Raw genomic sequence first — 23,801 nt, 5'->3', positions numbered from 1 at the left:
AGAATTGTTATTTCTACATATTCAAAAGAAAAATATCCAGGTAGCAAGCACACATTTTGACGTTCCAAACTGGTCATTTTTAATCATATGTCGTCAAAATGTCGACTGATTTGTTACATGATTTTATTATTAATGTGATTAATTAGTGCATCGATCCCATAAAAAAAATATTTAAAAAAATTTTTTATATAACATGACTTTCGCGATCAGACTTTAACAATTTTTCTTTCGACGCATGCGTTCATCTGTGCATGACTCATGTTGTTTAACCACTCAAGTGTAGTTTGATTAAATTAGTGCACAGTGAAAATATTAGCTATATCAGTCGAGTGTAATTAAAGTAATTAAAGTGTAATTAAATATACACATTTTTTTATAATATAATTGATTGTCAAAATATATTTTTATAAAACGCAGGCAACGAAAGATATTATTTGTGGAAATTTTATATGATATTAGAAGTAAGTTTATTTATGTTTAAATAAATAATAAATAAATAATTAAATAAATAATAAATAAATAATAATAACAAATAAAACTGGTGACTTATTTTCTTATATTTGTGTTTTCCAGCGTTCTCAAACAAAGCAATTTAATCGATCCGAGATTCCTCTGAAGAATAGAATGGCTGTAATTGTTCAATGATGCTCGGTTAATCTGCTTTATTCGACAGCGCTATTAAATACATTATTATGCTAAGAAAATGATGTCAAAATATGGTCGTCAAGAAAGCCAGTGAATCATCAATTTGACACGTCAAAATGACGTACGCTTGCTTACCTGAGTACTTATTTCCCTCATTAGTGTTTAATTCATTGAATCAGGAGTGCAATTTGGTCATTGAATTGGAGTGAAAATTTGGAGTATGTTAAATACTTTTCACGCGTGCTCTCTTATGAATTTTTCGACGATTCCAAATCGATCGATCGAAATTGGGAAATTCGAGAGTACGAATGATATGTCGAAAACAAGTCGGTTATCCCATTCGGGCGAACGTGATGTTTGCGCGCTGTCAAAGTTGCGCGCGGCATCAAATAATAGCCATAACAATTGCGGACAGAATCGTGATCTCTAAGTAACTTTCCGCGGCGAGTATTTGTTACGCTTCGTCCGATGCAATCTAACAATGGCCGCAATTTGCGGAAACTCGATTGGATTGAAAGCCCATTCAAGTGGCACCGGGAATAGTTCAACTTAATCAAGATCCGCGGTAGCCAATTGCCAATTATGTTACAAAGAGCGCGCCATATTACCATCATCGCCGGCTGTTAATTTTGATACGAGTTTACTGGCGATGCCGACGGGCTGTCGCAGCCTCTCGATGGCCATTGCAGTAGCGATTGTACCAACTAGTGGTGGCTTCAAGTGTCTCTCGCCCGAGACACTTCTTTTTAATACTCTTTTGTGTTTTTTTTTTTTTTTTTTCGTCGTTTTTTCACCAAGAGAAGAAGGATAGATCCGATGATATATCATGCGCCAGTCATCTTATCGTTTTCAAGTAGTTTTGCTCTGAAACCACTTGTGTAATAAGTATCGATGATTTTGAAAATTGTTCAAGAGAGCACGGCGTTGAAGTTGCGTCTTTAAAATTGAATTTTTACTGTAAAATTATTAAATTAATTATTAGTATTTAATTAAATTTTTAGATAAAAATTATAAATATAAAAATTACAAAAATTCCAGTTGAATTTCTAGTAATTATAAATATGATAGCATAAAAATTGGAAAAATTATAAATCACTAAAAATACTCCATAGATTTTGTCAAGACGTGTATACAAAATTTTAAAATGTCAGAGAAACATTTTTGAATATTCATCGAATTTTACCGAGAATAAAACATATCATTTACTAAATCTTATACAGAGATTAAATAAAACGACAAAATAATCACATGTTTATTTATAGATTAATAAAATTATAATAAAATAATGGTTTTAACGAATTTACCAATATTATTCACGTTCCTACGTAATCGCATTATGAAGATTTATTCTATCAACAAGTTGACATCGCGGCCCAGTCATATTATTTATTAATTTTGAATCCACGAGCTTTAATTAAAAATGCGCCAAAAAATATTTTTTTTAATATTTTTTTTCGTTCCAATTTTCTTGCTGTCTCTCTTCATAATTTTTAAAAATTTTTCTATTTCATAGTTATTAAATCTCCCCTAAATAATCTGCATATTTACATGTTCGAATCTATTAGTTTGAAGAAAACAATTCAAATTTTGCAAAATATAAATATTTACAATATATTTATACAACAATATATATATTTATATACAATATATTTATACAACTGTTTTCTCTGAGTTTCTATCATTGTTTTCAATCTATTTTTTACATCGAAATAAAAAAACAAGTCCACATAAATATAATATTTTGTAAAATTCAGATAATCTCTTAATGCTCTAGAAATACTTTTTGAAAATATAACTACTTTTTTATAGAATTACAAAAATAATCAAGGATTCCTTGTTCAACGCGAGCGAAATGTGTACATATTATTATATAGCTTGTTTGAAGAGTAACGACTATATATGTATATAAATATATTGCAGCGATATAGATGGCAAATACACACAAATGTGCACAGCGAGCACAGTGAAATTAAGCTTCTCGATAAATTGTTCTGCCGGCATAACGAACGTTCCTTCGTTAGCTGTATTCGAGTCGCGTAGCCCCAGTAGCGTTGAACAAGAACATGTGCTTGCAATCAAGATGTTCGATAGCCAAGAACCAATTAAGATTACAAAGAGAAGCCGATGGCTACAATATTACTGCATTAACCGGTACCCGAATCGCGGCCGGCACGAAACGCGTCAGAGGGAGGAATTATTCTCCTAAATGTAACCTCGTGCTTGTTAAACTTGATGAATTCCGAAGCGTAGCGGAAGACGCGACGTTATTCGCCAGTCTTGTTCATTTAAAGATAAAAGGAATAGGCTCAAAGTAATAACTAAGATTATTAACAAGGGAACTGGAAAATTCTGAAATTTATATTATATTTTGGTGTCATTTTATACACCTAGAGGAGAGAAATGTAAACAGATAAATTATAAAATTTTCAATTGTGACACACATCAAAACGACTCTAAGGGATGAAATTACTCCTCATGTAGGGCGACTTTTTGTTTTTTTTTTGTTTTCGAAAATCGTTCGAGATATTAAAAAAATATTTTAACAAAAGTCTTAACGAAATAACGCCTCTATTTAATAAAATTTTGAAAAAAATTTTTGAAAGAAATAATTTTTGGAAAATATTTTTTTTCAAAAATCTTTGAAAAATATTATTTTAATAATGTGGTTAAATATTTTAATATGGTTGTTAAATAAAATTATTTTTATTGTTAGTATGAAACTTTTGTATAAAACATTCTTTAATATTTGGAATAATTTTGAATGTTTTATTTTTACTGACGAAAATAAAATACGTTCTACGTATGAGATAGTTTCACTCTGTTTTTCCTTTTTGGACCGCAAATTTCTAAATTTATCGACTAAATTTACCCTTCTTACATGTATATAAAGTTTCATCAAAATCAATTTTCCAAGAGAAAATTTTCCGAAAAGAATTTTCCGGTTCGCAAGGTTCCTTGCAAATGACAAAAATGACAAGTAAAAGAAACAATTTTTATTTGTAATACTTAATATATTCAATTTCGTTAAAAAATACACATTAAGTACGTTGTTTAACGAAATTGAATTTATATATTTTGTAATATGTTAAAAATAAAGATTTTTTCTCTCGCCCTAATTAACATGCCGACTTTTATTTATCATTTTTATCATTTGCTCACTTTTGTACTTGTCAATTTACGTGCAACTTATCCACTTCCGTCTCCAATTCGCTGAAAAATTAAAACAGAAGAGTATACGCATGGAATCCTTATTTCGAAGGAAAAAGGAAAAAAATGGATTTTATAGAAAAAGATGTCTGGAAGGAATATTTTTTGCGTTATATTAATATTAGTTTGACGTAAAAAAATGCGAGGCTTGCAAAATATTACGAATATTTCACTTGGACCTGGCGGCTCCGGATAAATTCGCACGCGAGCTTTCCGGTAAACGTCGCAAATCGGAAAGCCCATATTTCGAAAGTAACTCTTCATTTGGCCGGAGGCATGTGGCTCATGGTGCACGCGTGCATTTCCTTCCGGTGCGGCTCGGCGAAGCCGCTAGTCGCAGCTGTATGATTTATTCAGACGACGCGGAGAGTAACCCGCGAATATTGTTTGCGAAGCGGTCCGCGGAAATAGAAGGCATCGACGTTCCATAAACAAGAGGCAGCAATATATATATCTAGGAAATAAGAACGACGAGAAGAGCATGTCTCTGGTCGCCTACAATTGCCTTTCATGCATATAAGAAAAAGAAAGAGAGAGAGAGAGAGAGGGGGGTGGGGGGTGGGCGACGCGTAATAAAACCGATAATGTATCTGAAGAAGAATTTCGCGCTCGCTTAGGAAATACATTTACGTATTTGCCGATCCCAGAGAAATATACTCCGCATATATAGGGTGTTTCTTAACAAGCGCGAAAAATGTTAAGAGATGACTTTTTGTCGAAAATTAAGGGCAGTTTTTTTTTATATAAACACTTATATACTCCTACATTCCTTTCTGTGGAGTTACCCTTCTCCAAAAATGGGGGTGAAAATTAGGTTTTTATTTTTTTCTCAAATTTGAAACAAGTTAAAGAAATGAAATTAGGTGATTTTCCATAATAAAAAGGTTATTTATTAATATTTTTTCCTCCCGTATTGTTATAAGAGGATGAAACTAGCAACCCCTATTCAATTTTTTATTAGAAATTTTTTAAGAATGTATTGGAGATATATTACAATCAATGAGATCGCCGTGAATTTTTAATTTAACATTCTTAATAACATTCTAAATTGTCATGAATTATTTCAAATTTTTTTACTTGCTCCTTTAAAAGTTATTAATTTTTGAATTTTGCGATTTTAACATAGGATGTTATGTAACGTTCAAGAGACAGGTAATAAATTATTCACAAACTATAAAAAAACAATGATAAAAATTTCATTTTGTAATATTATATTTTTCATACATGTAAAAATGTTGCCACAAAGTTTTAAAACGATTTACTTGCTCGTTTTGAAATTATTATTAAAAAATAAGTTATTAATTTTTGAATTTTGCGATTTTAACATAGGATCTTATGTAAACGTTCAAGAGACAGGTAATAAATTATTCACAAACTATAAAAAAACAATGATAAAAATTTCATTTTGTAATATTATATTCTTCATACATGTAAAAATGTTCCCATAAAGTTTTAAAACGATTTACTTGCTCGTTTTGAAATTATTATTAAAAAATAACTGTGATCGGTTTGACGCAATATTGATGATAAAACGTGGCAACATTTTCTTGGAAATTAAGACCTTTATATTAAAGAATACTTTGAAGTATAATTTCGTGATTTTAAACAAATTTTTCATCAATTAGAATTCGTATTCTGCCCAACTTTAATTTTTTGATACTTTGTATTAACTTTTGAGACAGACCAATACATCCTTAATGGGGCGCAATATCATCATCTAAAAATATACATTAAAAATTTTGATTTATTTAGAAACTCTTATTTCTTTTATTGTTTTCATAAAATTAATAGTTTTCAAGAAAAAAAAATATGTTATTGTGCTCAGCACAATGCTGAATACTATAGGTTTCGTGTTACGAGAAGTTAAATTTTAAAATAAAAATAAAATTAGAGTAAATGTTGGGAAAATTAGAACAAAATTAAAAATTATAATAAAAACCTGAAAACCTAAAAAATAAAAACCTAATTTTTATCCCCATTTTTGAAGGAGTCGTAAAATTTTTCGCGCTCATTAAGAAACACCCTGTATACCGGAGGAGATATTGGAAAGTATCGCATGCGCGCACGCGCAGTCAATTTTTCCCTCGAGATATTTTTAATATATTCGCGAAATACTTTTCACTCGATCTCACATTCCCAAGTAATATCGTTAATATCTCCCTCTCTCTCCTCCTTTCTCTTTCTCTCTCTCTCTCTCTCTCTCTCTCTCTCTCTCTCTCTCTCTCTCTCTCTCGTGCGTAATGCGTCTCCCAACAGCCATATATTCCTGTCCAAAGTGGCAGACGGGCGATGCGAGATCGCGACATAGATCTCCAAAGACGGCGGCATTAGATCGAGATAACTCATCCATCATTATGAAGGGATTAATTCGCGTTCGCGCGATATCCCGTGGGCGTTCGCCTGCGGAATCCGCATCCAAGAATCGGCTCGAGACGCGCGTCATGCAAATGAGGGAACCCACGCATATCTTATCATTAATGAGCTCCGTTTACGTAACACGTAAATTGCGAATTTAGATTTCGAGCGCGTGTAATTCGCTAATTTGCGGAAAGAATCGAACTCTCGTCTCTGGGGAACAAGAACGAAGAAACGAAAGAGGAAAAGGAGGCTGAGGAGGAGAAGGAGGAGGAGGGGGAGCAGAAGGGGGAAGAAAAAGGGCGATTCTCAATACGACCGGGATTTGGTTCACGGATGATGGAGTGGCGGGACGCGACCACGGGATCCTCCGAATGAGGGGTGGCGGGGCAGGGGGGCAGGGGGGAGAGTTACCGCGTAAACGTATGCATGAGCCCCGGTAAACTCGTTCCAGATGCCTCCGGGTCCGTGCTCTGCTTAATTCAAGAGGCTATTTCGTCTGCGTGAAATGCGTGACTGTTCACGCCCAGAGCATTAAATCGCACCACGGGGGGAGGGAGGGGGAGGGGGAGGGGGGCGACGGGGGGACCCGCGTGCGCGCGCGCGCGCATGCGTCGGCAATTAAAAGGGGCGTAATGTCATCGACCTTGAGAGAACCCTTTGAGAAAAGGAACGACTAAGTAGTAGTTTCTCTCTCTCTCTCTCTCTCTCTCTCTCTCTCTCTCTCTCTCTCTCTCTCTCTCTCTCTGTCTGTCTGTCTCTCTGTCTCTCTTGCTCCGTCTGGAACGACGACGACGGTCGATCAACGACGGGACGCCGAGCGATGGGAACGATTGCACGGACGGGTGCGTTATCGCTGAACGTCGGGCAAACATAATCGAAGATGCATCTCGTATAGTTCCGCGATACATCGCGGCGTGTCTTGGCGGGACGTGTATTCAATCAAAGATCGATCAGCCGCATTTTCTGTCGAGCTGAATCTTTCACCGAATCGTAAAATGTAAAGAATGTATGCTCGATGCAGGAACGAATACCTTCCAACATCAACCGATTGGTTTACGCGCGCACAACGACGAACGATGTAAATCCCATCTGGAATTACTTCACTACACGTATGTGTGTGTAACAAAAAAAATATATATTTTGCGTTCGTTTTTTTTTTTAATTTAATTTTCTCTAAAAAAACATTCTTAATTTTTTTCTTTTTTTCTTCGCAAAATAAAAGGAACAATTTTCTACTTAACCCAGCGGCTGCCATTTCGATAATTCAGCAACATTAATTTGCATGGAAATTAAATACAGACAATATGATGAAACAAAAGCAATGCTTGAAAACTTATAGAAATAAAAATAAAATTCAAATGAAGTCCCGTTATTGTTCTCATTCAAAATGCTCTGAGCTAGTCTGCAGCATAATTTTACTCGGGGTCTCGCATTCATGGAGAAAATGCCGGTTACCGTGATGACGTTATTCTTCCTGCGCTAAATAACAATACTACGGATCGCCATGATAATACGTTCTTCCCGTTTTATTTTTCGCCTTATTATGCTGCTCGAGTTTTATCATGGCTGATAATTGCGTAGACGCAAAGACGCATCCTTTAATAAAACCCTTGGCAGGATATTTTAATATTGACATTAACCTTTCGGATACATTTGAGGCACTCGCCCTTTGCCAAAACGCATCCCTTGACTTATAATATTATGGAAAAAATGCTGCAAACGTGAGCTCGCGTTCCAAAAGTTCTTTGACTGTTTCGCCAGAGATAAACCCGTAATAGCATGAATCTGTGCATGCTTTGAGAACTGCGCGTGTTTTAAGGGTATTAAAAAATCTGAAAGAGCCTCTGAAGGAAAAAGGGATCGCTAAAAATTACGTTTTGATCCGATAACGCATCTGAAATTATTTTAATTTAACGTTCATTACGTCTCATGCTAAAATTAGCCGCATTCCCTTCCTACTTTTTTTTTCGGCCCTTTATTCCATTCTTGTCATACCAAAGAATTCTTCCTCTCAACGAGTCTGCCATTTTTCCCGGCGAGTCTTTGTCCACGTCGCGGACAAAAGGAAAACATAATTCCTTCAACTTGTGTTATTCTTACGACCCCCTGGGCATCAAAAAGCATCAAAAAGAAACAACCAGCATTTTCTTTGTTACCTCGTCGTTCGTCGCTCGTTGTTTCTACCGCGACTATTATTGTCATTATCGTCTGTAATGATGAGATTTCAGAAAACGTGTCTACGGTACAGATTCTCCTTACATCACGACGATAATGTTCACTTTGTAATATATAATAAACTTCTTTTGCAGAAAATGGCACCTCCTATTCCTAGACATATTTTTAAAAATTTCTCAAATTATAAAATTATTATGCTCTCTCGTCCTCTCGTATTTTTCTAGACTGAGTCGTTGATTAAAGTAGCGACAAGATCCCAACTGATCTTCAGTGAAATCACTCACTCTTTGCCTCTCTCTTTTACGTTTCACCGATTATCGCAACAAGATTTCAACTGAAAAATGAGCCAACTAATTCTTCTCAGTGAGATTTTACCGTCTTCGGTGTTACATTTATCACGGAAACTACTGCTTTTCAGTGATAGTTCTATTTAGGAGAATATACAGGGTGTTTCTTAATAAGCGCGAAAAATTTTAGAAGATGATTCTTTGTCGAAACATTCCTCCCTGTCAAGTTACACTTCTCCAAAAATGGGAGTAAATATTAGATTTGTATTTTTTTAGGCTTTTATTATAATTTGATTTTGTTGCAATTTTTCCAACATTTACTCTAATTTTATTTTTATATTAAAATTAACTTCTCGTTAATTTTAACAAGTTGGAAAAATTGCAACAAAATCAAATTATAATAAAAATCTAAAAAATACAAATCTAATTTTTATGTATTTTTTTTCTGGAAAACTACTGATTTTATGAAAAAAATAAAACAAATAAAAAAGTTTCTAAATAAATTAAATTTTTTAATGTATATTTTTAGATATTCATATTCATATACCTATAAAAAATTTTAATAAAAAATTGAATAGGGGTTGCTAGTTTCATCCTTTTATGACAATATGGAAGGCTAACAAAATATTAATAAATAACCTTTTTAGTAGAAAATATCCACCCAATTTTATTTCTTTAATTCGTTCCAAATATAAGAAAAACCTAATTAAAAACCTACTTTTTATTGGAGGAATGCAACTCCACAGGGAGAATTGTAGGAGTATATATTTATATGAAAAACCGCCCTTAATTTTCGACAAGGAATCATCTCGTAAAATTTTTCGAACTTATTAAAAAACACCCTGTATATTTACCTTTTGCAAAGATATATACCTGGAATATATAATAAAGAGATACATGAATACATTGATATGCTTGAAGAAACGCGAGTAACTTAAACGCTGAGAAATAAGTTTTCATTCTTTCGAGATGTTTATCTTTAATATAATACTCCTAGTTTGATACTCGCAGTCGATATTTTCCTTCCATATCGGAGTCCTCTACTTGTAACCATCTCTCTCCCACACGTCCGTTCTCCTCTACATCAAGACTGTTTTCTTGTTGCTCTTAATCACAAAATTCGCAAAACCGCTCACGTCAGAGGGTCTCCAGAAGAATTCTCGCGGCACTCCCGGCGCAGTAACTTTCATTTTATTTCCAACACAGTTTCTGGTTTCCTTTGAAAAGCTCAACTTACTTTCACCCTCCTTATCTTTTCTTTTTCTCCACCTGGAAATCAGCTCCGCCGCACGTACTGCTAAAGAGACAAGGAAGAAGGTAGAAAATGTCAAGGGGAAGTCAAAGGGACACGCTGCAAAGTAAAGCGAAAGGAAATCGATTGAGAATAATGTATCCTCTCGATCTGAAAAGCGTAGCGTATGAGAGCGAATATATTTCAACCGGTAATATTTCGCGAAATATATCTTTCCGTCTTCCTTATCTATGCGCCATCTTTTTGAAATGTCTTTTTACATTACGTTGCACGAGAAAAGCGAGGGAAAAGGAAGGGCCGGCCTTTGCGTAGCCGGCTACCATTCGCGTTACTTCTCATTAGAAACGTCGACTTTACCGGGGAAGCTCGATTCAAGCTCGAACGAATTTATGCTTCTTTCTTCCTCCTCCTTTTTTTTCTTTGTCTCGTTCTTATCTACCGCGCCCTCGCATAAAGACGAAGGATCCTCGATCCTTCGAGCAAATATACGAGAAAGCGAAGATCGCGTCGTAAGCAAGAAAGGATAAATGCGTTAAATCGGCGAAAAATAATTTCCCTTGGACAAAAACGTGAGGGACGAATAAATTTCGCGATATACGACGTATGAGATTCCTTGGACGAGAGAAAAAGGAAAAGGGAAGGAAGCTTGCTCTTTGAGGCACTTTATTCGTTTCTTCGTCCACCGACGTAGTCTCTTTTCAAAAGATTGGTCTCTCTAGTTTTCGTCCTACCCGTAGCAATTTTGCAGTCTCGAAATTTTAGTGCAGTTGCCGATTTGCCTGCAGAATTTTAAGGCGCCATTTTCTCGCGTAATATCTATCCTCGGTCGGGCTCATCGAGTTTTCTATACTTTACCGGGGATAGACGGGTAAGAAATATCAGAAAGACGCGTAATCATAAGGAATTCTCGCCAATTACGCGAGTTCTTCGCTCTTTTGTTGATATTGGCTCGCTCACGCTGGCTCGCCTACGAAATTTTCGAAATTGCTTACTTGGAAAGTTTTCCCTTGTGACCCAATAACTTTTAACGACTTTTATTTCGCGTTTCCAAAGTTCTTCGAGCACCTGAATCTCTTCCGAAGTTCCTTTATTCTCTCTCTTTGGAGAATCTCTTCCTCGGACGTGGGCGCGTAAAGAATGTCCTGGAATCGTGGTGGAAATTGTGAACAGAGTTTCCTTTATTCCCCAGTAAAATGTACATACTTGGCGCTATTAATCGTCTTTGGGACACGCGTGAAGAGGCATTAAGCTTTGAAGGGCGTATTTTCGAAGCTACGAGAGCGCATATCGATCTCGCGTCTTCCTCCATTTCCATTTTATCCTCTCCCATCGTGCACAGACGCAGAAAAATGAACTCCCGTGTCCTTTTTCCACTTCGCTTACGCTCGGATGACAGAATTTTCCAAAATCGATCGCCGCGAGACGTCCTTCCCCGAAGAGGGAGTCCCGACGTCGGTAACTTAACCGACACTTATTTCGTTTTTTCAAGTAGTTTCCGGTTCTCTTTGAAAGCTCCTTCATTTATCGTCTTTATACCTTCGCTCTCTTGGCTCCTGGGTTCCACGTCGCATCGACTTCACCGACTATTCCGCACCTTCCTAGCTAAGGATAAAAAAAACCTCTAGCCGAGGGTGGAGGATAAAGAGACACGCGGCTACATAAAACGAGAGGAAATTGAGCGAGGATAATGCGAACCCTTCGATTCGAAAAGCAGACCGAAAGCGGTGGAAGCAGCGTCGGAGTTTTCTTGACTTTTCGACGGAGGAGAGCATAATATATCATCATTGACATGGTAAAATATTCTCGCAGTTTCGCGTATACGCCGGATGTGCTTTCGCTATATTTTATTTATATTTATTTATAAGCGGAGAGATAATATAGCGAAAGATTAAAATACACATATGTCGCCCGTAATTTTTTTTTTACAAAACAAGAATGGATATTTGAGGTAAGAATCTCCCCTTTTGTGCGAAATGTCATTTGGGTCACTTTGTTTCGCGTATTCGCTGCGTCGCCGGATGTGCGTTTTCACTATATTTTATTTATATTTATTTATAAGCGGAGAGATAATATAGCTAAAGATTAAGATACACACATGTCGCCCGTAATTTTTTTTTACAAAAGAAGAATGGATATTTGAGGTAAGAATCTTCCCTTTTGTGCGAAATGTCATTTGGGTCACTTTGATTCATGCCACGTCCTTTAGAGGGATAAAGGTGAAATGCGCGACATCGGCAAAATGTAACGTCATTTCTCTCTCGTTCTGCCCAAGCAACTTGGTCTTCTCGTCGTTTCGAGCAATGACTGTATTTTAATTCGCTCGTGCGAAAGGAATTTCAACCGCGTGGTTACTCGCGGAAATACTACTTCTGTTTCACTTGGCGTATAGCGCTTTCACAGTTAGTTACGTTTCTCCCAGGCTCTTAAGCGCGCTTTTAGTTTCCTTTAGGAAGATTTCGCGGTATTCTTCGACTTTTCCGTATTCTTCTCGGAATTGCATAACGCGAGCATAGACGAGTCTAAATCTCGGAGAGAAAGAGGTCGGAAAACTCAAATAATTCCGAAAAGGAGATTTTTCCCTCGCTTCGAGTTTTCGAAAACAATGGCATCTACGAAATTGTTGCTCCATTTTACTCGTTACAAATGTGATTCGCATTATTACTGATCGATAACTGTTATATATTCTGTTATGAGAAATCTCGCTGTAGAATATATACAGGGGGTCCCACAAATCGCGACCGAAATCTTATAATTCAATAACTAGTAGCCTCAATATTTTCATATTAAAATTTTCGTCTCAGTTTTTGTTCAGGAATATGTAATTAAAATTTCAGTCACGATTTGTGGGACACCCTGTATTTCGATATTTTTTTACTTTTCCGTATTCTTCTGGAAATTACATAACGCGAGCATAGACGAGTCTAAATAGGAGAGAAAGAGGTCGGAAAACTCAAATAATTCCGAAAAGGAGATTTTTCCCTCGCTTCGAGTTTTCGAAAACAATGGCATCTACGAAAGTGTTGCTCCATTTTACTCGTTACAAATGTGATTCGCATTATTACTGATCGAAAACTGTTATATATCCTGTTAGGAGAAATCTCGCTGTAGAATATATACAGGGGGTCCCACAAATCGCGACCGAAATCTTATAATTCAAAAACTAATAGCCTCAATATTTTCATATTAAAATTTTCGTCTCAGTTTTTGCTCAGAAATATGTCATTAAAATTTTTGTCACGATTTGTGGGACACCCTGTATTTCGATATTTTTCGACTTTTCCGTATTCTTCTGGGAATTACATAACGCGAGCATAGACAAGTCTAAATCTCGGAGAGAAAGAGGTCGGAAAACTCAAATAATTCCGAAAAGCAGATTTTTCCCTCGCTTCGAGTTTTCGAAAACAATGGCATCTACGAAATTGTTGCTCCATTTTACTCGTTACAAATGTGATTCGCATTATTACTGATCGATAACTGTTATATAATATTCTGTTAGGAGAATTCTCGCTTTAGAATATATACAGGGGGTCCCACAAATCGCCACCGAAATCTTATAATTCAAAACTAGTAGCCTCAATATTTTCATATTAAAATTTTCGTCTCAGTTTTTGCTCAGGAATATGTAATTAAAATTTCAGTCACGATTTGTGGGACACCCTGTATTTCGATATTTTTCGACTTTTCCGTATTCTTCTGGGAATTACATAACGCGAGCATAGACGAGTCTAAATCTCGGAGAGAAAGAGGTCAGAAAACTCAAATAATTCCGAAAAGGAGATTTTTGCCTCGCTTCGAGTTTTCGAAAACAATGGCATCTACGAAATTGTTGCTCCATTTTACTCGTTACAAATGTGATTCGCATTATTATGATCTGTTATATAATATTCTGTTAGGAGAATTCTCGCTTTAGAATATATACAGGGGTCCACAAATCGCACCGAAATCTTATATTCAAACTAGTAGCCTCAATATTTTCATATTAAAATTTTCGTCTCAGTTTTTGCTCAGGAATATGTAATTAAAATTTCAGTCACGATTTGTGGGACACCCTGTATTTCGATATTTTTCGACTTTTCCGTATTCTTCTGGGAATTACATAACGCGAGCATAGACAAGTCTAAATCTCGGAGAGAAAGAGGTCAGAAAACTCAAATAATTCCGAAAAGGAGATTTTTGCCTCGCTTCGAGTTTTCGAAAACAATGGCATCTACGAAATTGTTGCTCCATTTTACTCGTTACAAATGTGATTCGCATTATTACTGATCGATAACTGTTATATAATATCCTGTTAGGAGAATTCTCGCTTTAGAATATAGGGGAAATCTTATAATTTAAAAACTAGTAGCCTCAATATTTTCATATTAAAATTTTCGTCTCAGTTTTTGCTCAGGAATATGTAATTAAAATTTCGGTCACGATTTGTGGGACACCCTGTATTTCGATAACCACGTCTAAAATATCGGCGAAAGCTAATTTCTGTAGTTTCGATTAGATCTTAAATGGTCTTGTCACTCGAAGATGTGTCGGATTTATTCGTCGGTCGACTCGAATAAGAGGAGCGAAGAAATGGGAAACACGCGCGTGACGATAAGCGAAGCGGAAGGGAAGATCGCCCTGTAATAACGCATTCCTTTATCCGTTCCATTTCGAAAAGAGAGCAAAACCGATCGACGGCGACGGATCTCTCCCTTTCCATCGGACGTGTCGCGATATATATCTCCAGCCCATAATTTCATCCCTCTCCGTCCTTCGCGTACGTGTCTGGAAATTAAAGTAACAGGGCCGAGTCGTCGCCGAGTGCAAATTTCGCGTTACGTCTGCCGTGCTAATGCTATTAGCGTACGTCGCGAAAAGTTTCGTTCCTCGCGAAAAGGCGGGGCTCTAATTCGATTAAAACTCGCGCCTTCAACAAAACTGCTGACACTTTTAATATGCCTCGTATATAGGTTGTATGTGTGTGTGTATGTTTTCCAACTTTCCGACAACAATCATGCAAACCGAATACTAAGATACACAAGTACAATGCGCCGCAAGAGATTTAATAGCACCTAGATTAGGAAAAATTTCGAAACTTTTCTTACGTACATTTTTCTTCGTGCATAAAAAACTGGAAATATACGAGATGCCGCTTATATGTCACGCATCGATAATATAATATTCCGCATCGCGATAATTGAAACTAGGTTGCACATAAAATTCTCGATATTCGTAAAAATATTATATTGAAAATAAATCTCTTTGTTTTCGCGAAAATAAATATTATCTTGGTCTTGAATAAATATTTATATTAAAATCTTGTCTTGTGTATTGATTTTTAATTTTATTAACAATTCTTATTTATATTGAATTGCTTAAAATAATATTGAAAAATGTAATGTTTATAATGTTTATAATATGTAAATGTAAATAATGTTTATAATATAATTTAGGATAAAAAAATTATTATTATTATTTATATATTTATAAAAATTATTACAATTTATATATTTTAATTATTCTTTATTTCCCAAAATGTAATAAATATATATTTGTTGTTTTATCAAAAAAGCAATCATATACAGTGATGCCCGAATGCTGATTCAGCTCATACATACACAATCAGAATCGCATACATGTGCTATACGCAAAGTTTTGTGTAGTTAAATAATTGTGTAAAATTTTATATCGTTAATTTTATTTATTTTGTTTATGGTATTAATTGTTTCTATCAGTTTGTTAATATAAATATTTTTATTTATTAAATTTTACAATTCTTTAAATTTATATAATAATGAATTTTTTGAAATGAATTTTTTTTCATCAATTTACGAATATATACAGGGCGTCCCGAAACTCATAATCAATTTTTCAAAGACAGATTCCTGGGATCATCTGAAGACGATTTTTCCTCAACGAAAATGTCGAGGCACTAATAATTTTCGAATTATAAGTGATTGGAAATAAGGGGTTTTTCGTAAAGTAAGCTTTGTAGAAATAAAATATTAACAAAACCACATTCTTCGATTAATTTTAAATAAAGTTTTCTTTAGTTGAGTTTTAATTTAAGGCTTAATTGCAAAGATATATGATGACAAAAATCGAGAACATACAAAAAATGATGGCCTTCATCGACATTTTTGCTGAGAAAAAATCGTCTCCAAATGTTTCCAGGAATCTTTGAAAGATTGATTATGAGTTTTGGGGCATCCTGTATATATATATATATATATATATATATATATATATATATATATATGTATATTAATTTCCTTTCGAAATCAATAATTTTAACCAAATCAATGGTATTGACATCAATGGCATTCTTGGTTATTATTTTGATAACGAATTAAAATATAAATATAACTTACTTGTTATTTTTTATTTCTCAAAGCACAATGTATGTTGTTTTTACAAAAGCATATAGTGATGCCAGAATGCAAATGCGGCTCGTACACACGCATACATAATCGAAGATTCGCATACATGTGCTGTACGCAAAATTTTGTGTGATTAAATAATTGTATATAATTTTACGTGATTTATTTTGCTTTTATTATATTAATTGTTTTTGAATTGTTTTTGTTAATATAAATATTTTCATTTTTACTGAATTTAAAAATTTTTTAAGTTTATTAGATTAAAAAATTTTTTAAATTCGCACAATATAGTGAATTTTTTCCCGTCTAATTTATAATTATACATATTTTAGCTTAAAAAACCGATAATTTAGATAAAATATTGACAATATTAGTCTCGATAATTAATTAAAAATCGTACCTCGCTCCAGCCTCGAAATTCGAGACTGGATAAGACGGGATAATATCGAGACTAATCTTGGCATCTCGCGGGACCCTAATTAAAACGGAAGCGGGAGATTTGAAAATACAGAGACGTTTGTGGTATAATTCCAAATGGGGCGAGCGTTAATTATAAAGCGATACGCATATATAATTTGCAGAGAGCCGGACGGAGTGCGGGCGAAGCGCGCAGAGGGCCGGTGTAAATAATGATGTAGTATTATTTACGCTAGCGGTCCGCCGCGACGTGCAGTGACGTAATTGCGCTTCGGTCTAATTGCGATTCGCACCTGCACGCGTCCTACCCGCACACGCACACGCGCGTGTGCGCATCATGCGAGGATTTTCGCATGATTTTCTTGCGTTATTACGCCCCCCCCTCTCTCTCTCTTTCTCCCCTTTCCCCGCTGTCGCGATCGGGGCCGTAATTCCCTTTTGGAATCCGCCGAGGACTCGTAACGTCGTTTGGATACGGTAAAAAAAAAAAAAAAAAAAAAATCCAGATATGCGCGCCGTACATTTTCCCGACCAGCGATTTCAACGCTCTCACTTTTTCATCATTTTTAAATGCGCGACAGCGATACGCGGAATGTTGTTATCGGCGGCGATGGAATTGCGCGCGGAAGAAAATGTCGGGAAGGTAACAAAACAGCCATTTGCACCGCGGATTCGCGCCCGCGGACGTATTATCCCGATTCGATGGATCGCCCGTAAAAAAAAAAAAAAAAAAAAAAAAATGCGGCGGAGAATCGGTTGTTAATCCACACAACGCGTGCTTTAAAACATTTCTCAAAAGCGCCTGGTTTGGGGGCGAGGGAGGGGGAGAAGAGTGCCGCCACCGGGGGGGAGGGGGATGGGCCACCGATTTAAAAACGCGATATGGTACAAAATACACGGAAAAAACGATCCTCTCTCTGTTTATCCGTAATAACGGAAACGCGGCAATTACCGTAAAGCAATCTCCTTTTTTTCGTTTCTCTCCCCCTCTCTCTCTCTCTCTCTCTTTCTTTCTCACTCCCACCCCCTCGTGTATCTATAACTCTGGGGGAATTGAACGCGTACAAAAGTTATCGGTGCGCGTTTCAATCCTTGCTCAAAAATAGTTTATTTGTATCCTATTGACAGTTGCAATTTTACATCGATTTCCACGAGTTTCCCCGGGTATTCTCGTCTCTACAAAGTTTCCGGCGTATTTATAAATTTACACTTGTCGAGTAGGAACAGTTCCGTTGATAGAATGGTCATTTATTTAAACGTTCCACCGCCTCCGACCCCTTCCACTCTATTCGCTCGATTTTAATTCAAAATAGTTTATAAAAAAAAAAGAAAATAAAAAAAGGCTACAGGTAACTGGAGGACGCGGGATCCGTTTGTCTCTCCGATACGCGCGATTCCCTCTTCCTTTCCCAGGATAAAAGCTCCGTCATTTCGATGGTAGAGTTACGGATCGAGCGCAGGCAAACGCGAGGGAGAAGAGAGAGAGAATCGGAGAACGGCCTTTGAGAATCGATACTTTCGACGTCATTCGAAAGCGATGCCTCGCGAAACGAGTTACTCCCGGCTTCGAGTTCCTTCGCAAAAATTTCCCAGGTATTGTGTTCCCCGGGTAATTGGGTACTTTCGGCCTTATCCCGAGTCGAGGTTTCTCCTGAAAATAGCGGCCGCGCCGTCCCAGAATCGGCGAGAATCCGTTCGGAGCTCTCTTTTTCTCTTTCTGTCTCTTTCTCGCCTTCGTCCCCTTCGAGTGGATGATGAGAGCGAACCTCCGCTCGTTTAACTCCTTTCGCATGCGAAAAAGATGAAGCTGCGCGCAACTGTATGACTACATCCTCGCGCAGCGAGAGGGCAAATATTCGATGACAAAGACGATTTCGAGTATGTATTTCTCGATATTTATTTTTATACCCCGATCGATAAGCCGGATTTTCGCATTTCCTGCAACCACGACTGCAATCTGAGGAGGAAAATCCAGACGAGTATACGAGAAATACGGAATGTTTTTTACGTACACACGTATATATATCTCGTGCATACAGATTTGTATAGAAATGACACGCGATAGAGAAATATACGCAGAAATCGAGCAAATAGGTGACAGATAAAAATATACAGGGTGTTTCTTAATAAGCGCGAAAAATTGAGATGATTTTTTTATCGAAAACTAAGGGGGATTTTTCATATAAACATATACTCCCTCCTTGTGGAGTTACACTCCTCTAAGAATGTAAATAAAAATTAGGTTTTTATTTTTTAGGTTTTTAGGTTTTTATTATAATTTTGTTTTTGTTCCAATTTTCCCCACATTTATTCTAATTTTATTTTTATTTTAAAATTTAACTCCTCGTAACCTGCACTGAGAAAAAAATCTGGTTGCATTAATTAAAATTCTAGTAAATTCAATTAGTATGTCTGTTGGAAAATGAACGAACCAGAATTCTTGTAGGAAATACCAGATGAATCTGATTCATTTCTTCCTGTTAAATTTACCAAATTTTCTGGTTAATAATATTAAACTCACCAGCACCAAGTCGTCTAAAATTGTTTCCATCTAATCTCAAAAGTCTGTTTAATATGTTGAATTCCAACAAGATTGGATAAATTTAATCCAGATTATTGAATAAATTATTTTCAATTCAGTTTGTTAAAAATTAAACTGATAAACAGTGATGCAAGAACAGGATGCAGCTCAAACACACACAATTAGAGAGCTAGCGTCCTCTTTCTGGCACTACTGCTCGTAAGAAAAAAAAATATACTTTGAATTTAATATGTTAATACTAGTTCTTTATATACATTTCATGGCAAATATTGAATACGAGTTAAGTTAAGAAGCAAGCAAAGAAATTAATGTAACAAGAAATTTGATAGATCCAACCAGAAAATACTAACCAAATCCTTACAGTAAAATCTATTAAACGTTCTAATTATAAAAAATCGAGTCTTATCATGATAACTAGAAATTCTTATGTGACCAAAATGCCTTCAATCATATACGTCTTGTTGGTACAATCAAACGATTTTTCTCAGTGCACTCCTCCAAAAATGGGGATAAAAATTAGATTTTTATTTTTTAGATTTTTATTATAATTTTGTTTTTGCTCCAATTTTCCCCACATTTATTCTAATTTTATTTTTATTTTAAAATTTAATTTCTCGTAATACGAAACCTATACTACTTAGCATTGTGCTGAGTACGATAACGTATTTTATTTTTTTTCTTTTGAAACTACTGATTTTATGAAAACACTAAAAGAAATAAAAAAAGTTTCTAAATAAATCAAAATCTTTAATGCATATTTTTAGATGATCATATTCCGGCCCATTAAAATTTTCTAAAAAATTTTTAATAAAAAATTGAATAGGGATTGCTGATTTTATCCCTTTATAACAATACGGAAAACTGAAAAAATTATTAAATAATTATATTAATAAATAACCTTTTTATTAGTAGAAAATCTTCACCTAATTTCATTTCTTTGACTTGTTTGAAATTTGAGAAAAAAATAAAAACCTAATTTACACTCCCATTTTTGGAGAAGTGTAACTCGACAGGGAGGAATGTAGAAGTATATGTTTATACGAAAAACCCGCCTTAATTTTCGGCAAAGAATCATCTCCTAAAATTTTTCGTGATTATTAAGAAACCTGTATAAATACACTCGAGAGATGAAACGTCGTTGAGCGATCTCGTCCTTTCAGACAGCAATCGCGAGACTAATTCTTCCAGGGGGAATGTACAGTAAGTTTTATATAAATGATTATACTTTTAATAGCCCGTCCTTCTTTTAATAATGCAGAGGAGGGCGCGGGGAAGGATCTTCCCTGTTCATTCACCTTAATGTTACGGGAATAATTTAACGCGACCTCTCCGCCGTCTCTCGTTATTGACGTGCCACTAACGCGGTAATGGATTCTTACTTAATGATGAGACCCGCTCGGATTTCTGCCAACAACCTATCGAAATGGCGGAATAGTTCGGCATCCCTCTACATCCACCCTCCCGAGTATCGAGAGTTTCCCGCTGGATGTTACCTTCGCCAGAACACCTCATTTACGCCGGAAGCGTTTAGGATACGTACGTGTAATTCGATACTTTCCTTCCACTTTCTCGTGAGGAAAAAAAACCAAGAGTACTCTATTAAATTGAATCGGCGAAAATGTCACCGATTAAAGCAGCGATACAAGATTCCGTCCCGGAGATCGGTGAATATTTGCTCTGTGAAAACACGCCTTGCTCTTCTCCGTCTTATGTCTCCCACTTATGTACTTATGATTATGACATAATGAGATTTCGCGTAAAATCAGTGGCAATCGTGCATATTTGCAAGATGTAATTTATGAAGCTTTTTCTGGATTTATTTTGGATTGCTATTTTTTGGAAAGAGCCTTCTTATATTTGGAATAAAACATGTTTAACTCAATCAGATAATCAAAAATTTATATTTTTTTATTTTTATGACAAATTCACAAAATATGAATGAAGAGACACTTAATCGGAAACTCAGATATTTCTTTAAATAAGTTGATAGTAATAATTTCTTAAAATAAGTTATAAATTATAAGATAAGTTATAAATTTGTTTAAGAAGATAAATTACAAATATATCTCAATATGATGAATAAGATGTATCTTAAAATATCACTGCTTGAAATAAAATCATTTATTTTAGTGAAATATTTTATTTATCTTACTATGTATTGTTAGGTATAATTTAATATTTCTTTAACAAAATATATTATTATAAATTTATCTCAATATAATATATTAGATATATCTTAAAATGATTAAAATAAAACCATTATAATTGATTTTAGTGAAATTTTTCATTTATTTTAATTACTATATATTCTTAATAAGAAATTTAAATATCTTTTTAACAAAATAGATTACCGCAAATGATTTTAATATAATATATAAGATGTATTTTAAAATATAATTGATTAATCACCATCACTTATTAGTGAAATTTTATTCATTTATATTATTATATTTATAACTGAGACTGTCTTTTAATTTCTTTTCCATAAAAATACACATTTTCAAAAGCTAAAAATGTAACGTAATTACATCTTATTTATCTAATATTAAATTAGGATTTGGAAAACTTCATTAAACAAATGAAGCTTATTAAAATAATGATATTATTAAATAAATTTATTTAATTTATTTAATCATTGTGTGTTCGTTCTAATTCTGTTCGTACGTTTTAATTTTCTTTTCCACTTGTACACTATAGTTATCTTCTAAGGAGACCGCCAACTTGGACTCACTTAACTCCGGCTCGTCGGTCCCGAGCGAGATCGTTGTAGTCTTTTTAGCTTAGCAAAACTTGCATATCATGTGTCAGGCGCAAAAATCCAAGGCGTACGCTGCGGTAAAAGCTAATGCTTCTACATTTACTTGAGCTTTGACTGCAGACAGTCCCAATTTAGCCTTAGTCTCTCTTTCTCGATTTTGCGAACGTAGATATTCGTCCAGACGAAACATTGGCGTCGCGACATTCCCTTATAATGTATTCTCGTCTGATCGCGACTCCACTTTGATCTAAGCATTCCAACTTCCGTCAAATACATTATTGTTGAACAATTGTTTATTTTAAATTTCAATATTTTATTTAGAAATAATGTGACTCTTAAGGCCATTAAATAATGATCGTCTCGAATAAATTAAATTCAAAGTGCAATTTTTTCCATGCACATTTGATCCATTTACGTAAATAAATAGTATATTTTTTTTCATTTTACGAGCCGACTAATTTATGCGCGATACGATTTTAATAAAATAAAAGATATCTGCTATTTTTCTATAGTAAAGTCGATCTTATCCACATTTGCATAAAGTAATTTTTAATTCTGATACAATCTTATCAATTTGATCTCTAGTACATCGGTAAAATTATTCGGCAATTGTGTACGTGCGAGTCCGAAAATCAGTGCAATTATAGCATTCGACGCCCATGTTGCGAATTTCAGCCATGATGTCTCGCTAAAAATATATTCGTCTGGCCTGCATAAGGTCATCGATCCTAATGCGTGGATGTAGAGGCCAATTTTTATCTTCCGATGGAGAAATTTTAATTTCCGTTGTCATGTGACAATTAAATGATGCCGATTTTTTGATACGATATCGTTTAATTAATCATGCATCCTATCGATTATCGTATAACATAATGGACGCAGAATGGTAGACTTTTGTCATTTTTGGAAAATGGAGGAGAGAAAGATAAATAATATCGAGCGCATCGATGAAAATGTGTCAAATGTGTTCGCACTTTCGAATGCGCTTTTAAGAATGAAAGATTCAAAGCGTGTCACGCTACTTTGGCAGAAACTGAAAATCCCTTTTTTCTCTCTTGCAGATTATCAGAGAATATCCCACATTCGCCCATCGGCGCGGAGCCATTTTGCAAAGCAAACAGGTAAGAAGCACGTCCATTCGAAGCTTAACAATCGCGCCATCCGGCTCTTAAGTGGAAATAATCAAGCTGTACAAGCTCTATATATACATATACATATAAATACCGTTTCATTTACATGAGAAATATTTCTACAACGTGTGCACACGCGCGCACCTTCTTCACGGACGAGGAGGGTCTCTCGTGTTCTTGCGGGACGATTGAGAGAGGATCGTGAAAATAGGTTGCGAGAAAGCGACACGCATCTCTATTCGAAATGGCTTATATGAGTGCGATTTCGGTCGACCAAATGTAGTCCCCCGGAATAATAGCTGGATGCAGCGCGAGTAAAGGGGAAAGGGGAGGAGGGGTCGGTGGCGGGGGGGGAGGGGGGAGAGGGTGAGTTCGCCGAATACACTTTAACCAGATTACATACGCTCCGGATTGCGAGAACCGTGCCGTTTTATGTGTACACGCACGCGCTATAATTAGAGAAGTACTCGAGCCCCCCCCCGCCCCTCCCCACCGTCGCCCCTCTTCCCCCCTGCCGATCTACCCTTCTCCCTCTCGCCGAAGTAAGCCGCTTTACTTCTTATCCGCAGTGATTCTCGGCAAATTATTGGATTTCGCGAGAGGACTTTTACACTAGTTACAATAATATCCTATTAATTAATTTATGCATTGTAACATTGATTTATTCGTCCAAC

At 35.5% G+C, this 23,801-nt stretch overlaps 1 protein-coding gene across 3 annotated transcripts in view; it reads left to right on the top strand.

Moving 5' to 3' along the window:
- LOC105254408 (irregular chiasm C-roughest protein) overlaps positions 1-23,801 on the top strand; it is a 192,558-nt gene that overhangs the window by 34,355 nt on the left and 134,402 nt on the right. For all 3 annotated transcript variants that reach the window (XM_025413832.1, XM_025413827.1, XM_025413841.1), the window contains exon 2: positions 23,059-23,118. In XM_025413832.1, coding sequence (XP_025269617.1) covers positions 23,059-23,118 — 60 coding nt within the window. The remainder of the gene's footprint in view (positions 1-23,058; positions 23,119-23,801) is intronic.

This window comes from Camponotus floridanus, unplaced genomic scaffold (genome assembly GCF_003227725.1).
Source record: "Camponotus floridanus strain SB8 unplaced genomic scaffold, Cflo_v7.5 scaffold11, whole genome shotgun sequence".
Taxonomy (NCBI): domain Eukaryota; kingdom Metazoa; phylum Arthropoda; class Insecta; order Hymenoptera; family Formicidae; genus Camponotus; species Camponotus floridanus.
The sequence above is the reverse complement of the archived record's forward strand: the minus strand, read 5'-3'. Positions and strand labels throughout refer to the sequence as shown.